The 17,299-nt window shown below is 40.7% G+C and overlaps 1 protein-coding gene across 1 annotated transcript in view; it reads left to right on the top strand.

Moving 5' to 3' along the window:
• BORCS5 (BLOC-1 related complex subunit 5) overlaps positions 1–17,299 on the top strand; it is a 75,514-nt gene that overhangs the window by 48,406 nt on the left and 9,809 nt on the right. Inside the window, exon 3 of the mRNA XM_075112094.1 lies at positions 5,736–5,893. Within this exon, the coding sequence (XP_074968195.1) occupies positions 5,736–5,893 (158 nt within the window). The remainder of the gene's footprint in view (positions 1–5,735; positions 5,894–17,299) is intronic.

The raw sequence follows: 17,299 nt of genomic DNA, 5'->3' as shown, positions 1-17,299 counted from the left end.
TCAGAAAAGCAAAATCAATTAGTTGAATCAGCATTTGCTCAAAAGAAGTATGTCATTCTTTACTAGGCTGAATGAGAAGTGTTCACAGAATATTTTTGTAGAAAAAATGGTAATGTACATGATAATAAACCTCCAGAAACAGGTACCAGAACCGGGAATGCCTCTGTAAAGTTGACAACCTATTGCTAATCGTGGTGTGTAATCTGTTGCTTCATTTAACCTTGCTCTCAGGAGAAGAGGTGATGACGTGCAATACACTGTTATGCATGCTCTTAAAACGGGTGTTGCTGATTAGTAGGTCCAGCAAAGGGGTAGCAATTATAGAAGCAACTGGATTGTTAGAGGTGTAACCAGTATACATTGTAGAAGTGACCTGGCTTTTAAAGAGGGAAGTCAGGCCTCAGGTTAGAGGTACTTGAAGGTGTTACAGAGATAATCTGAGAAATTAAGTCTTCTGTGGGAGAGGAGACTGATCAGTTGAGTTCCTGAGCTTGGAAAGATGATGGGAGAAAGTATACCCCACTTTGTAGATTTCTGTTGTGTCACAGCACAACTACAGAGTAGCAACTGCAAAGCAAGCAAAAAGAGTTCTCTTCATGCTGTGTATAAATAAGCATCTTATTTTCACAGGATATTGTGGAGATAAATGTATACCTCTCAAAAAGGATTAGTGAAATTCAAGTATCATAGCTTCACTGCGCATGTTATTTTGTGCCTGAAATTTTTATTAATAACTTTTTGAGGCAGAAAGGTGGTAGAAGAGGATGAAGAACTGATAAAGATTTTGTTTTCTAAATGTCCACTGTTGTCAAATGCTGGAAGCAATATTCTGGGCCAGGTAGACTTTTGGTCTGGTTAAATAAGGAGTTACTTTTGAAGTCCTCTCTTACATTCCACAGAAAGATCGGTTAGCTAATGACAGCAACCCTTTCTGGCCTTAAAATTAGTAACAAGACCATAGCATCATGTGCTTTGCTGTCTGTAATAAATTAACAACTGTGGACCTGTTGGTTTTCTTTTTGAGATGTCTGCTGTTACTGGTTGAAAAAGGGGATTGTCAAGTAGAAATAGAGAAGTCAAAATGAATATTAATACTTTTTAGGTTGGAAAGCGCTCAAGTTGTTAGAATTGTCTATTAAACCAGCAGAACATAACTATGGTGTGTTACTATGTTCTGCATGTATGTAGAATCAGTATAGCATGTAAAGCATTTTTTCAAGAACTTAACTTCTAGTCATAAAAATGCTTTCTAAACTAACAGCTTTCTTCTGCTCAGTAGGATGTGATTTGTTGGAAGTGTATATTGACCTGGAACCAACAAGGAGATGACTAAGTAGGAGGAAAATGGTTTTAACATGCCTCTGCTTTGCCAAGGAATATGGAAACAATAACAGATTTGTCAAGTCTGTGGGTCAGCTAGCCTTGTAGTGATATATGATACTTCTCTATGCACGACATACTTGGTGTGTTGGGTTGTTTTTTTCTAAAGCACCATTTAGGAGCTGAAATATGAATCTTTCTTTGTCCCAGTTGCTGTTTATTACCTTCATAGGCATGCTGTTTATCGATCAGATATATTCAGAGTAGGTGGGAGATCTTGACTTCTCTTCATCGTGGCAGGCATGTAATGTGGTCTGTCTTATTTATTTTATGGTGTAATTTGATAGCCAACACTGTGCATGTTTGGCGTTGCCAAAGCATTTTTGGTCTGTACGCTAAAGCTCTGCAGTAGTCCTTCTCCTGTTTCCCCATTTTTGTTTTCCCTAAGCCACGGCATCCCCCATGCTACCTTTCCTTATCACGCTGGGGTATGCTGCTTCACTTGTGTCCCAAGCAGACTCTTCTCGAGGTTTCAAACAGTGCAAAGATGATTCCCACGCATGATGACACCCTGCATTCCTGGAGATGGCTGAACACCTGCCTGCCAATAGGAAGCAGTGAATGAATTCCTTGTTTTGCTTTGCTTGTGTGTGTGGCTTTTGCTTTACCTATTAAACTGTCTATATCAACCCATGATTTTTCTCACTTTTATTCTTCTGATTCTCTCCCCCACCCCACCGGAGGGGAGTGAGTGAATGGCCGTGTAAGGCTTAGTTGCTGGCTGGGGTTAAACCACAGCCCTGGTGTTCTTCCTTCTTTGGAAGAGAACCAACAGCTTGGAAAATGAGTATTCAATTTAATAAGAAGTTAAAACTTTAGGTGCTGTTTTGTTCCCGTTTAAGAGCAGAACTGCACTCTTGGGTGGTGGGGAGTAATAATCACACAGATGAAATCACAGGAACACCCTTTCCTCAGTGAAGAAGAGGTAGTAGCTCAGCAGTTAGTTGCCCTGAGATGTGCTGGTGACCGGGTTCAAGTTCTGACTGTTTCGGGAGTGAGCCTGAACCACTCAGTGACCTCTGTCTCTCCCCCTTTTGGCACTTGTAAGACTGACTTACTAAATATTTTGCTGCAGCAGATATGATCTCATATCCTCTTACAAACCATGTGTAGACCAGTCACTGAGAGATGGCCCTGTTCATGGAGAGTTCAAAGTGCGAGGCAAGGCTTTAAGACGGAAGCAGTGATTTTCAAGAGGAGAGTTGTTCAATGATACCTGGAGTTTAGAAGTGCTGGCCATCTCTCTGCTCTAAAAATGAAGCTTTCTCAGTGCTGAATTGCTAGTGGCTTTTAGATATCTCCTCAACTTTCTGTTAATATAGGAACAAAGGATACCAGCAACACCCTTTTTAACCCCCACCCTTTTCTGTGTCTTGCTTTTGGTTCAGGGTTTTCCTGTGGGTCTCAAGTTTTTTGGGGGTATAGGGAAGTATGCTGCTGTCTCTTAAGTGCAGAGCTCATGGAGGAGGTATTGCATTAAACCTGTTTGGGCTCACTTGTCAGATGCTGGGGTGAGGAGGAAGGGAAGACATCTGGATTCTGTGGCACAGGAAGGTCCTTTCCAGCTCTGCATCTCTCTGTTTCTATCCCCTGGGCTTTCCTGGTAAAACCCCTCTAGGATCTGGGTCATTGCAGTCTCTCTTCCATGAAGTTTCAAGATGACTTACTGTTGCCATCAGCTCTTTTGGAGCAAAGCTACTGACTTGCTAAAAAATAAAAGGCAGTGAGTTAATAAAATCACAGAATGGTTTCGGTCGGAAGGGACCTTTAAAGATCACCTAGTCCAACCTCTCTGCCATGGGCAGGGACAGGTTCCTCTAGACCAGGTTGCTCAAAGCCTCATCCAACCTGGCCTTGAACACTTTGAGGTATGGGGCATCCACAGCTTCCCTGTTGCTGTGTCTCACCACCCTCATCGTAACAAATGCCTTCCTTATGTCCAATCTACGCCTACCCTTTTTCAGTTTAAAACCATTGCCCCTTGTCCTGTCTCTTACAGGCCTCGGTAAAAGTCTGTCTTTTTTACAAGGCCCCTTTAAGTACTGAAAGGCCACAGTAAGGTCTCCATGGACCCTTCTCTTCGTCAGGCTGAACAATCCCAACTCTTTCAGCCTTTCTTCATAGGAGAGATGTTCCAGCCCTCTGATTGTCTTTGTGGCCCTCCTAACAGGTCCGTCTTGTGTTGGGGGCCCCAGAGCTGGATGCAGTCCTCCAGGTGGGGTCTCACAAGAGTGGAGTAGAGCGGGATGTTGATGTTAAGAAAATGTTAATGTTTATAGCATGGAGAGTAAGTAGTTACAGTGAAAAACAAAAAATGGTGGATTGACTTTTTGACAATGGGAATTTCTACCAGATGGAAGGCTGCATGGCCTTTTTCGTGCTGCTGTTTACTTTCTCCTTTCTTGCAAGTTGTACCTCTAAGCTAAATTGTTCTCTGGCATTGTCAGTATGAGCCCAGAGATCTTTGGAGAAGCTAATTCCTTTGGCTTCTCCCTACTGCATCACCCAAAATAATACCATAGTCTATCTTTAAGCGGCATATGCTGTTGTTTTTATTGCTACTCCAAACATTTGTACTGGATTGTATTTCCACCTCTGCCTTCTTAGGAAGGAATTCCAGCTGAACAGTTAACGTCTCCCATTACTTGACCTTTTGTTTTTCTGAATAGTGAATTAGAGGCTACTTACAGCTTATTAATTTTGCTTTTACCATTATGTAACCTGGACAAGGTTGTAAGTACATAATAAGTTTTAGTAGCATGTTTCTTTTATAGCTCATTTTACAGTCCTTGGCCTATGCTGCTTCAAAATTCTCATAAGCAGTATAAGTTGGCCAAAATACACACTTCATGTTAATTAAATCTCTTAAATAGAGTCTAATTTTCTTCCTTCTCTTGAAGTTGGTGAGAGATTAGTAATAAAAGAAAAATAGTTGGTTGATAGCATCATGTATTTGATCAGTGCAGAAACAGGATAACCGCCTCAGGTACATGGTGAACTCTTCCTTCCTACGTGAACAACATATTAAAAGTTGATAACATTATTTGAACATTTATCCTGACAATTTTATAGATGATCAGAATTAACAAACTGAGGTAGCACTGGCACATGTAATGTATACATTTTTTAAAAAGTCTTATTTCCTTCAGTGGGTTTGCTCCCTTTAAAGTCTTGCACTTCAGCAGAAAGTAGTCTTTAAAGGTTTGCAATGGATATTGCTAGCCCTAAGATTTCGTTTGAGATTATTCTTTCTAAAACATAAAAAATAATTTGACTATGGTGAATACGGGGTTTTGAGACTAAATAGTTAAGTGTCTGTTTCTTCTCCTGACCTCTTGACTCAGGCAGCGCAACTGTAGTGGGCAACAAGTCAGTAAAATAAAATGATCTTTTTTTTTTTTTTCCCCTCTTAAGATGAGGAAAGAGAAGTTTTTCCTGTGAAGGGTAATTGAGAGCATCCTGAGAGAATAAAATGTTGAGTGTTGATGAAAAGTAAACCTACTTCATCATATCTGATGAAGTTGCTGTCCTAGTTTTGTTGTCATTTCTGTCTGCAAATGTTTTCAGAGTTGTTCAGCGTTCTCAAATTCATAAGGTACTTCTGACTTACGTCTGTCTTTCTATCTTGTTCTTGTGTTTTGGTAAGCACTCTGTGTCACAATTTGTAGCTTCCAATAGGCATGGGGGCCATCCAAAATAGTTTTCATTTCCCACTGAGGTATGTTCTTAGAAGAACTTTTCCAATCCAAATAACTGGCATTTATTACTTTTTTTTAATTGCTTAGTGTGATACTTGCTTACATTTGCTGTTTTAATGTCTTTTCCTGTCTGTAAACTGAGAGCCCCAAAGGGCACATGCGTGCAGTCACTGAATTCAGTTTACATAGCTTGACAGATGTTTTGGGAAAAGCAGATTGTGTGTATGTGCTGTTTGTCACAGATGGTGTCCCAAAAAGAAGGTAGTTCTGCTAATGCTGAAGGGAGATGAAACGAAAGTAAGCAAATGAAATAGCAAAAAAAAAAAAGGATGGCCTTAGATTTTAGCATAATTTTTTCCAGCAGCTTCAGGGAAGCGGTCAGTATGGCACATGTATGCTTGAGCTCAGCAAAGATTCTCAAGTTGGGCTATGTAGGCAACAAACAATGGGCAGGAGAAACTTCTCTGGACAATTTTGCTCCTCTGGATATTAGCAGTATCCCAGTTTTAAGTGTAACACCTTTTTTTGGTGAGCTTTTTGTGAAAGCTGGTCGTGCGAGAAGGTGAGCATTTGGGTTTGTTCTGCTGCCTCTCAGCTTGCAGCTGAACTAGTTACATGAGCAGTCAGATTAACTCTGGTCCTTCCCTTGCCTCGTAGGACTCCTCAGTGGGCAGACCTCTCCAACCAACACCAAACTGGAAAAGCTGGACCCCCAGCAGGTGCTGCAGCTGTGTCTCCGGTACCAAGATCATCTTCACCAATGTGCAGAAGCAGTTGCCTTTGATCAGAACGCGCTCGTGAAGCGCATCAAGGAGGTACTGCCTGTGGCATGCCCGCTTCTGGTGGGGAAGGGCTTGGGGCATCGGCGTGGTTGTGCATTGCGCTATGAATGCAGGTGCTTGCTGTAGATGGCCGTGGGTCACTTGCAGCAGTCCACTTCAAAGTAAACCCTGTAGAGAAACTTTGAGTGTGCACTTCAAGCAAAGTTTCCGGGCTTTGATTGTGGTTACTGTTAGGTGATGTGTTTATTGGTTATGCTCTATGATTCCTGGTTGTAAATGGTGGGTGTTCCTCTGGTACGGCAAGTACTGCAAGTAACTATTGAAGAAGTAAAAAATTACTGGAATTTTAAAAGGTAACAGTCTTTATTTAGATCTGTATTTTTAACTTTTTATTATGCATCATGGTTAAGCTCCTATTTAAGGAAAGAAATGCTATCATAACATCTTCTGTGGTTAGAGAAGGTAGTATTTCTTTCTTCAATGGATTTGTAGAGCTAGACTGTTTTCAAAGCCCGTAACATGCTGTCTCTTCTCTGATCCGTGTGGCTGCTAAAAAAATCTTCCTGTGCTGCTGTTTTTACCACTAAACTATCATTTGAAAATCACTGGTCTGCTTAAGTATTCAGTGATGCTCTTGGGGAGGCAATTAATTCCTGGGCCTAGCATTCTGCAATTGGATTGTCTTGTTCATGTGTGTAACTACTGATGTTGGAAGCAGCAGGATGGCTGACAAACTTTTTTTTTTTTTTAAAGTCAAGACAGATTGGCATGAGAGGAGATGCTGTGTGAGAGTGTTTTCTCACGTATTCTCAGATGTGTAGAAGAACTGGTGAATGCTGCATGTGTCAAAAGTCTGTGAGACCAAATACCTTTCAATGTCAACAGAAAAAATTTTGAGCAGGTGGTTAATTTTTATTCATGCAATATAAACAATGACCTTGATTCGTTGTTGCTATATTGGCTTAGAGTTAAGAAAATCCCACATGACAAACTGGGTAATAAATTTGATTCATGGGCTGTTTTGAGAAGCTGCTGTCATCATGAAGTTGTAAGCCCAATATAACGTGGGAGCCATTAAAAAGGCCTTTTTACTTTGGTGTATCAAGATCTGAGGCCAGCTATTACACAAGATGTAAAGATATTTGCAGATGTTGGTGACTCAGATCACACAATCTCAGAAATGGGATTTAATTGCCAGCCTAATGACAGTGTACTGCATTAATCCAAGCAGATTGTAATTCTTTTGGCTGTTAAAGTGTGAGAGGGAATAATGACATGATTTAAAGTCATGGTAGACTCTACCAGTGAAATCTGCTCTAGCTGGATTTGCCTCCTATAGGACAAGTGGCAGACTGTCTGTCAAATTAGCATTGGTGATGTTTTTCTTCCAGTTCAGAAGGCCTATGATTTTTTTTTTCCACGTAAAACAAATACAATGATGATATCAATATTGTCACTGACTGACTTTATCACAGGCTCCTCTCTGGCAAAGTGAAGGAGAAATGGGTGACTCTGTAACCCGGGCAACTGACAAGTCAGTTGAGGTTTTTTTGGTCAAAACACTTAAGTAACTTCATATGTTTTCAATCCCTCCGCCAGATCTGGTGGGTTTTTACTGTTCATTTGCCTAATAATTTTAAAATGTTTTTCTTGCACTGGCTGTTCTGTGTGTGTGTTCTAGAGGAACCGGGTGGGACCCACTCAGCTTAAATCATTCTTTCCAATTTGTTTGGGCTCTCCTTGGTGCACTAAATTGAACCGCTGTTGACAGTTGTTGACAACAAGGGGCGCAGCTGAACAAGAGCAGGGTATGTCTCGTTACAAGTGTAGACAAAGGAGATTGCGTTTGGCTGCACCCATTTGTCAGCGATTATTTAGTTTTGCTGTGTAGACAAAGCTTTGACCCTTAGTAAGGAGTGACAATGAAGTGTATTGTGAAAAGCATAACGTGTATAAGATGGACAGTAAATTCTTCTTTTCCTCATTTTTGTAGTCAGTATTTCCCTTTTCCTCTCACACTGTAAGGACTGAAGTGTTTTTCTTCTGATAACAGACTTATCAAGTGATTGATACTTTTAACCTTCCTACAAAATGTTGGTAAGCTTCAGTCCCCAGTTCCTGCTGTTTGTCTGAGGTATGTTTGCTTTTCAGACTGCCACTGACTGTACTCCATGTAGTAAGAGTCCTACTGTATAGTATACTACAGTTACAGTGCATGCAGCCAGGATTTTTTTAGTCTTTCCTTGACAAAATGTCCCAGGGCAAATATCTTTTGCTCGTTGTCTGTGTTGCCAGAAAAGAAGTTTCCTGGTTTCTGGCAAAACTCAAAAGTACTGTTGTAAATTTATTGGTCCTCGATAACTCATAATTGACTGTGGTGGTTTGTGAATCGGGACACAATATGAATTAAAATGGTTCTTTATAGAGAAAAGAATAAGCTAAGGAAAACAAAAACCTTGCATGCCAGTAGTTACTGCAGATCTAAGTAGACCCATCTGTGTGTTCCCTTACTTTGGGGACCAAAACAGACTAGCTTTGCTCTCCATCCCATTTCCCAGTTTAGCCAGAACTTCTCTGCAGTGTGTTGGCTGGATCCATATCTGCTCCTAAATGTAGAACCTGTGTGACCTCCAGGTTGCTTTGACTGTTCTCTCTCAAAAAGAAATACATTCACCCAAGTGTTTCCTTGAAGGGGAAAGAATTGAAGACGTGATTGAAGGTAGTTGACTCAATTGCCACTCTTCAGCAGTTACACTTACTTGTACCCAAACTGTTGGTTTTGGAAGGGATTGATTTTTATCACAATAGGCTTCGTCTTCACTGCCAAAAAAAAAAAAAAAAAGAGTATGTGCTTGCATCTTCTTAGGGAAAAATAACCACTGTGCATGAAATATAATGTTTCATATTAATTTTTGGCAGCTGACTTGCCATCTGTTGCAATACTGCATTAATTCCAGGACCACTGAAATATTTCGGATTCTTTTAAATTCTTTTCTCCTTATCAGTTTGAAAAACAACAGAACAGCAATTTGGGATTTATGTATGTGTTAATGCAGGGTTATGGCATCTCACAAAATTTGACAGTTTTCAAGAAAAAAAAGCCTGTGTGTAGCATTTTCTGGGTAATTTGTCTACTCTTCGGTATTTTGTAGGATGAAAATTTTTAGCTTATTGGATGAATCACCACAATGACTTCTGGGGGCATTCTGTTCACATGGGTCTGGGACTGGGTTCTAGTCTGTCTACTGATGGTATGGTGGACCCACATAAGCTTGTTATATGTGCATAGGAAAAAGGTGCTTTTTTAAAAACGCATTAGATAATGTGTTATAAATGCTAAGATATAAAAGGCTAGTTTTATAGTCTATTTTAAACGGCTAGTTAACAGGTTAAACTGATCTTACTGCACCTTGGAGCTTTTACCAGTGTGTTCAATGATGGGGACAGAGTTGATCACGAGCCTTATGGAGAATGTGATATTTCAGGCTAAAAATCACAGGGCTGAACCATGACTTGCTAAGCCAGAATAAAACAATCTCGGTCTGCCTATTCTTGGGTGTTTTATATTAAAAAAAAACCCAACAAAAAAAACTCTTTAGTGTATATCTGCATGAGGACAAAAATGCTCAACTGCAGTGTTCTTCCTTTGTTTCTGTGGTGGGTTTAGTGTCCCAGCTGTAGACAGAAGGTCTTAACTTGCTGCAGCCCACATCTGTCTCTGCCATGACAATGCAGTAGGTCTGCATTCTGACTAGTCTGAAGTTTTCAGCACCTCCATCTACTGTTCTATTTGAGAGCCGAGTGTGTTCTCTTTGCCAAGACTGCCTGCCTCAGTTTCACGATGTGTAAAATGGAGGATTTCTGCCAAGATTAGTTTGAAGGTAAATGTCTTGGGGGAAAGAAACAAATGAAGCAGGGAGATGGCTACTTTACATTAAGTCCATATCATTGGAGTATGTCTCTTTTGGGTGGCAGGGAGAGAATTTGGAAAGTCATCTGATACAGGGGTTGGCCAATAACAAGGAATGGGAAACTAGTAGGATGAGTAAAGGCTGGGGAGCAGAGCTAAATTTTCAGAAAGGGCCCATGATTTTGGCTGCCTCCAAAACTGTTAGGTTTCAGTGTCTCAAAAAAGATTTTTTCATGCATTAGATGCTAAGCTTCTTAAAAATAACTTCCTTCAAAATAGCTGAAGCAGAGTATCCAAAACTTACTAGTCTCACTTGAAAATTAAGGCTAGCTTCTTTCTATGAAAGCAAAAGGGAAGCTGAAAGCCATCTAAGGTCCTTCCAAAGAAGGTTTGAAAGAAAGGATCTTCATTTCTTATTAGACTTCCAATGTTGGCAAAGGGGATGTGCTACTCGCAGTATTCCATATATACTTAAAGGCAAATGTAGTTCCTAGATTAACTGTGCTTGAAATGCATTAAGTGGATTATTAGGAGGGCTCTTAATACTTTTCCCTAAACCCAAACATCAGTGCAGTGCATCTGTAGCTTTTATTGCCATAGGCAACCCTGGCTGACAATAATTTTTAAAACAGAACACTTTTTACAGTACAAAATGAAATTAAAAATATATCAGTCTAAGCTGACATGCACCTACAGGAAAAAATTAACACCTTTTCAAATAATCAACATTACTTTTATATTTTTAACAAATATGATGGTGGAATAGTTAAACAACTTTTGTCTGGGCAGGCATTAATACCAGTACTTGGCTTGCCGTATAGCAAATTAGTGTATGGCTTATTTCATACCTGTTAATTCCTCTGTGGGAATGGCTTGTTATTTTGAAGACATATTCCAGAATAAGATGTGTATGGATTTTCCCCCTTTTTTCCTTTACCAGCTTGCTGCAAAAAGTAATTGTAATGGGCTTCTCTAGTAGGTAGTTAATATGTCCAGAAAAACAGCTCTTAATATTTGGCAAGTAAATAATTTTTGAAGCCACACATATACCACATTGTGTCTCCCAGTACATTTTAGCTGTTTAAAATTACGGGTAGGAGTTAAATCGTTATTTTGTATAAACAAGTCTAGTGCATTTGATGGACCAACAAGAGAAGCCTGTTAAATATAAACATTATATACAAGCACATTTTAGCGTATCCCATACATTTAAGACTCATAAATAGTGATTCAGCCATTCATGACACCATGTGTGTGAAATAAAACATGCCCAGCAATTTGGGGATTTAGGAATTGCCGGTTTATTTTTTTGTGAATGCGTAGTGGCTTGTTGACCTTTATGGCAACTGCCTTGTTTCTGTGACATTGAGCATTTCTTTTATTGAAGAGACCTGTCATCTAGTGGGAAAATGTGCTGTGGAATGTGGCCTGCAGAGGTTATCAACATGGTTGTGTTCCAGCCTGAGGGAAGGATGGGATTTGCTATGGGCAGGGCCCATGACTTTGAACCCCTCTTGTTCCAGAGGTGAGAGGGCTGGCAGTGGTAGGGACAGCTTGTAAAGGTTTGACATTTCCCCAGTGGGAATTAAAGGACAAGGTGTGTTGAGGGTGGTGATAATGGGAAAAGCTCTCTAAGTGCAGGAAGCAATTCCATCACCAGGAATGTATGAATAAATGCTGGTCCAGAAACCTGGGAAGGACATTGCCTGGCTGGGAACTAGGCTGATGCAGTGCAGGATCCCATTAACCAAGGCAGCAGTTAAGACTCAGGGTGCATATCTGCTGCAAGCATTCATAGTTTGTACTGGGCGATGCACCATGGTTACTCTTCTGAGCTCCATCCCTGTCTGAGCTGAAAGATTTGGAGTGTCTGGGATTCATCCAGTGTTCCAGTCACAGTTGACGAGTGTCCCTTCAGAGAATGGACTCAAATGAAGGGGAAGTTTTGTGGAGGTGTTTTTTTGTTTGGTCTTTGGTTTTGTTTTAGTACTCTGCTGAGTGAGGTGTTCCTTGCCATCCCTGTTAGCTATGATTTCCCTGTAGGGGGTATCAGAGCTGAGTTTCCAAAACTATTTGTGAAACCTGTTTCCAGCAGACATGCCCTGAGGAAGATGCACCTTCTGATGAAACTGAATTAGGTCAGCAAAATACAAATGGCCTCACCAAGTCCAAACTGCTTCTTCAACTTCAGGCCTTTGCTTCAAAGTCCATATGCTCATATGGATCAGACCACTAGGTTACCTTTCATCCCATTTTAAAAGAAAGGGCTCAGAGGATCAAAAGTAAGCCTGTTAAACAAAGCCTGGCAAAAGTGGAAACAGAGGTGTGTTTAGTTTTGACACAGCATATAAAGGCTGTAGGTGAGGCTGTGTTAACTTGCAAGCAGAATTAAGCCTTTTGGTTCACAGACTTAAATTAGCAATGCCCAAATCCAGGTAAAGTGTCTGAGAATTCCTGGGGATGCAATATTTCTGAAATGGGTAGGAACGTGGCTTGAAATGCCGCTTGTATTCTCAAGGGATTTAATGCCATGCTGCCATGCCTAGCTAGAAAAGCTAGGGAACATAGTGTTCTGTGAAAAAATGGTACCTCAAGTACAATCTTTGGCATCTTAGAATTATGAGATTGATGAGGACTGTGGCAATCTTATCAGGCTCTTTATGTCTTCTCTCTTCTGTGATGAAGTGTTATTCATAAAGACTGGAATCTTAACAGGCACCATCGGGCAGAAATAAATGCACAGGGTTGTTAAGCTGGAAGCCACCTTCATGTCCTTGGGTTGGTCTTGCTCGTTTTTCTCCAGCCTGATGTGCAAGTAGCTTGAATTCTTGAGTGATGGGGTGATGTCTTAACCAGCCAGCATCAAAATGGGAAACTGCTTTTGAAAAAGCTTCACAATTGTTACTTTAATACATAGAATGAATGTCTTGCTGTGTACGCCGGAGGCAGATGGTCAGTGCTCTGTTGTACATGAATTTTATGAAGTGATCTAGCAGTTATTAAGGAGGAGGAAAGATTGTTTGTGCTTGTGACAGCCTGAAATCTGTTGAGTTAGCATACACCGCTTCATTTGGCGTCATAAGAGACCAGTCCCTCCCTCCTAGAATATATGTGTGAAGTCAGTTCCAGCATGTTTTCTTCCATTGTGCTTCAGCTTCTAATGACCTAAACTGGAATCCTTTCCACCACCAAATTTCCAAGAAAGAGTAGAAAATTAAATTTAAGCATCTAGCAGTCAGAAAGGTTTGTATTATTATGGAACTTAGGTGCTTAAGAGACTGGCACTAAAGATTGGAAGTCTAGTATGCTAGGCCTTACGTTAGTGCTTTCACCAGGAACAGTGGAGTTCATGATTATCAGGTATTGGAAGGAATAGAATTCAGTTTCTTCTCACAGCCTGTTTAAACTAGGGAGTTGGATTTCTTATTCTAGCCTTGTTTCCCCAGGTGAAAAAAACCTGAAACAACAAAAACAAACAAAACACCCACCCCACAACTTTGTAAATCTTCAAATAGGAATAAGAAGTATTGAAGTCCATTCCAGAGTTAGCAGACTTGATACGGAATTTGTGCATGAAACAGATTTGAGATATGAAGAGAGCAAATATCAGCTTGAGTTGTATCACACGAGGCACTCCCATGAGAAACAGGAACATACTGATAGTATTGCGCAAAGCTGTGAGACGATCTCACCTGACATACTGTGCACAGCTCTCGCTGTGTTCAAGGAAGGCGAGTTCATAGTACAACAGGAGGGCTATAAGGGTGCTGGGGGAGTGGAGAACCTCTGGGAGGAAACGGGAAAAGCTTTACTTGTTTAGCTTAGTCAAATGAAGACCGAATATGGTATAATTTCTCTTTCTAAGTAAGTCTGGGGTTAAGATAGGTTGACAACAGTCTTCTCCCTCCCTGCTGGATTGTGGTGATACAGGAAAAGTCACTTTCTTTCTTAATGATTACCTCCTGTTTCAATGTTGAATTGAAATTTTCAAGGTGTTAACTCTACCCTTAAGTGAGAATTGGGGGCGGGAGAAAGCTGGGAGGAACCGGAGGTGTCAGGAATGTCAGCTAAAAGCTGTTCAGCAGTTTGATGTTCATTTTAGATAGGTTAGCCAGTATTATTTGCAAATATTTTGAGTTGCACTGATGACTTAAAGATGCTAGGTGGTAGGCTGGGGGAGCAGGGTTGACCTTGTGTAAGCAGCCCTATAATTAGCATTCTGATAACAATCAGATGTGATCCACAGAGATGACTTCATGTTGAAAGTATTACAAAGCTTTAGTGCAAGTAATCTGCCCATCTTGCTTTTTATGAAGGGTAGGGTTTCCTTAATGTTTCTGTGCCATTGGGGCATGAATGTTTCTATATGAGAAGGTTATTAGCCATTATTTCAACACTGCTCTAGAGGTATGAAACATATAATTTACTAGTAGTTAATTCGTGTGGGCGTTGTTCCTGACTGGATGTGTCATCTACCTCTGGAAGCCTGGAAAAATGCTGAATTATAATATAGTAAAATACCCTGTAATCAAGTGCATGAAGTGTGCCAAACTGTGGTGTAGTGGACAAGAAATAAGACTTTTTTTTTTTTTTTTTTTTTTTTTAATACCAGAAGAGAAAGTGGTGTGTTTGAAGAGCAATTGCTGGGACTGGCAAATTACCTAAAAGATAAAATCCCAAATCAGATTAATTGCAGCTGAAAAAGGTGCTCAGGTAGTTGTTGCAAAACAAATCAACATAACAGCTGTTTACAGCAAGGAATTTATAAGAGTTTTTAAGGTTAGAAAGCATTCTTAGGTCGTAGATTCCCTTTGCTTAATCCAGTCCATAGAATTAATTCTTGTTTATGCCTGACCTAAGCTACATGCCCGACCTTAGCCTTCTGTGAAACTTGAGGCCAATGTGGCTCAACACAATAAGAATGGATGCTCAGAGTGGACTTATTACTACTCACTCATTGAACTTCTGTCTGAATCATTGATCGTTGCTGGTGGTATGTACTCTTGCTGTCATACTTGGGACGATAGTCTATAGCCTCAGAAGAGCTTGCTATGGAAATGATCTACAGTGCTCAATATTTCCTTGAGGCTTTCCTGAAGCCAAAGACTTAACTATCAAATGTTGTCACCTCCAGAAAAGCGCTGGGAGCATTTGAGCTTCAGCACTGTGTAAGTATGGTGGAGACAGTCTTGAAAGTAGCTCTTCTGGGAATGAAGGAACAGATCCTCCCATTATCATCATCACCAGGAGGTACTTGGCTCAGTTCATGTTCTGTTTGAACATGACAGGGCTGATGTAGAGCTTCAACAAGAGCTTTCAAAAAATTTTCAGGTTATCAATGCCTAGCATTGTTAGAGCTGACATACCTTTGAGTTTCCCTGGTGAGAAGCTGTCGACTTGGACATTTCATTTGAGAACTGTAGCTATCGGAGAAAGAGCAAAAGCTTCATCTGGGCTGTCAGATGTCCAGAAATCCCTGATTCCTGACTGCTGGGCTTGTGCCCCTGCACGTCTCACGCTTCAGCCTTCCTGTGTGTACACAGGCCATCTGCACAGCACATGGGACGCAGGCCTGATGCAACCAGATGTGTTGGACTGGCTGTGTAAGTGCGGCATGGTGCTTGAACCCATCTTTGTCTGCAGTTCCCCAGACAAAAAAAGAGGGAGTCCTAGATAATCCTTTTGCCACTTCACAAACTGTAGGACATGGTTAAAACTCAGCACCTTTGCATTCTCCGAGAACAGATTTAAGAACTTTTTCTCTTAAGTAGCATCCTCTTCTAGAAAACGCTTTCTTCTAGTGTGTCTAACTCTGACTAAATATGGCAAAGGCTAACATCCTCTTTAAAAATTGTTGAAATACTTTCTGTAGGACATCTGGAAAAGGAGACCTACAGCTGTTGGGTCCCAAGTGTGAAGCTCATTAGATCAGATGGCTTGCAAAGTAATGATGCTGGCTATTTCAGGGAGCACCTTTTCACTCTGAAATGAGAACGGTGGTGTTTTCTGAGAAACATCTCATTAATGATAGTGGTTATGTCTTTTCAAATTGAAGCTTATTCTTGTTAGGAAAACCAACTTGCGTAAAGCTGGTCATTCTGACATGTTAAAAGTACAGAACCGAAAGTTATGATAAAATGAAACCGTAAGGGTAAATAAATAACATTTGCAAGTGCTGTTGTTCTGTAAATTCAGGCTCTGGGTGGATATAGGAGAGTTCTGAAGGAGTAATATGGCAGAAGCGTAAAACCGAGAAATGAGGGACTTGGAGGCTGTGTTTTGTAGCAGAATTATTAGGTAGTCTGAAATAGAGTTGTGCAAGTTATCATTTAAGCAACAGATCACTGTGTAACAGATGCAGATTTTTCTTTCTCTAGGAACAGCTAATTAAACACAGGAGTTTCTGATTCGTTTCTGTGGAGTTGTACTCCACAAAAGAGAGGTTTTGTGAGGACGGTGTACACACAGGTTCATTTATTTTATGTATTGTCTGGGGGGTTCTTGTTATTTATTTTTCTTCAACTTTGTCATTTAGGAGTGGTGTGGAAGCATTTCTAATGCTTTGAATGTAACATTTTTTAGTCTTGGTACATTTTAGAGATTACTTTTTAGAGGGATGTAGGTTCTTCTATGAAAGCCATAATTGAAAGCTCTAAAAAAAAAAAGTGTTCTTACTAGTTAAAGTCATTGAGGTAGAAATTACTATAACCTTTTCTTGGTGACATTTCAGAAAACTTACTGATAAAATCAGATACTTCCCCCCGCCCCCCCCCCCAGCCCCAAACGAATCTTCTTGTGTATTTAAAAGTCTGGCACAGCAACAGCAAATGCTGAGTTGGGATCCAGGAACATGTGCAGTGGGAGAGATGATGCTTCTCTTCATGTGGTGGTCCTGCCGCTTCCATGACCATCATGCTGAACGGTCAGGCCAGTAAGTTGATGGGACAGAAGACCAACCCAGTGAAGAAAAGAGAGCCTGGAAAGACAAGCTTGTTTTGTTCCCTGCCCTACCTTAAGTACAGGTCCGATCCCGTGACCATGCAGCTAATTTGAAGATGAGGGGTGGGACTGCTGCTTTGCAGCCTGAGATTGCATTGGATTTTGTGTAACGTGAAACTGTGCCCTGAGTTTAACTTGCTTATGTTATGGTTTAGTTGTTTTGAGAGAGAAGGATGATAAGTAGCTATAGTGTTGAGGGAAATACAAGTAAAGAAAGTCCAGTAGAACATGACCGCAATATGAGATGCGTCCAAGCTGGAGAGCTGGCTGTAGCAGCTACAACACCAGATTCCAGATGGCTGCTGGTTGTTGGGCTTTGCTCTCAGTCTTCTCCCACCTCTGTGAAGTGGGGCCATGGTTTTTCAAGCGCTTGGAAAGTATCCTTGTTTGTTAGTGCTGGGTGAGAGGTAGTTATTGTTTTAATCGTAGCTTTAGGACTCTTTTTTTTAGCAACAGTTAGCGATAGCAGTCGTAACTTAAGCTTGGGGGACTGCCAGTTGGCAAGAGGGATGCTGGTAGCTCTCAAGCAG

Source organism: Phalacrocorax aristotelis, chromosome 1 (assembly GCF_949628215.1).
Source record: "Phalacrocorax aristotelis chromosome 1, bGulAri2.1, whole genome shotgun sequence".
Taxonomy (NCBI): domain Eukaryota; kingdom Metazoa; phylum Chordata; class Aves; order Suliformes; family Phalacrocoracidae; genus Phalacrocorax; species Phalacrocorax aristotelis.
Note: the sequence above shows the minus strand (reverse complement) of the source record. Positions and strands in the feature narration are given on the sequence as shown.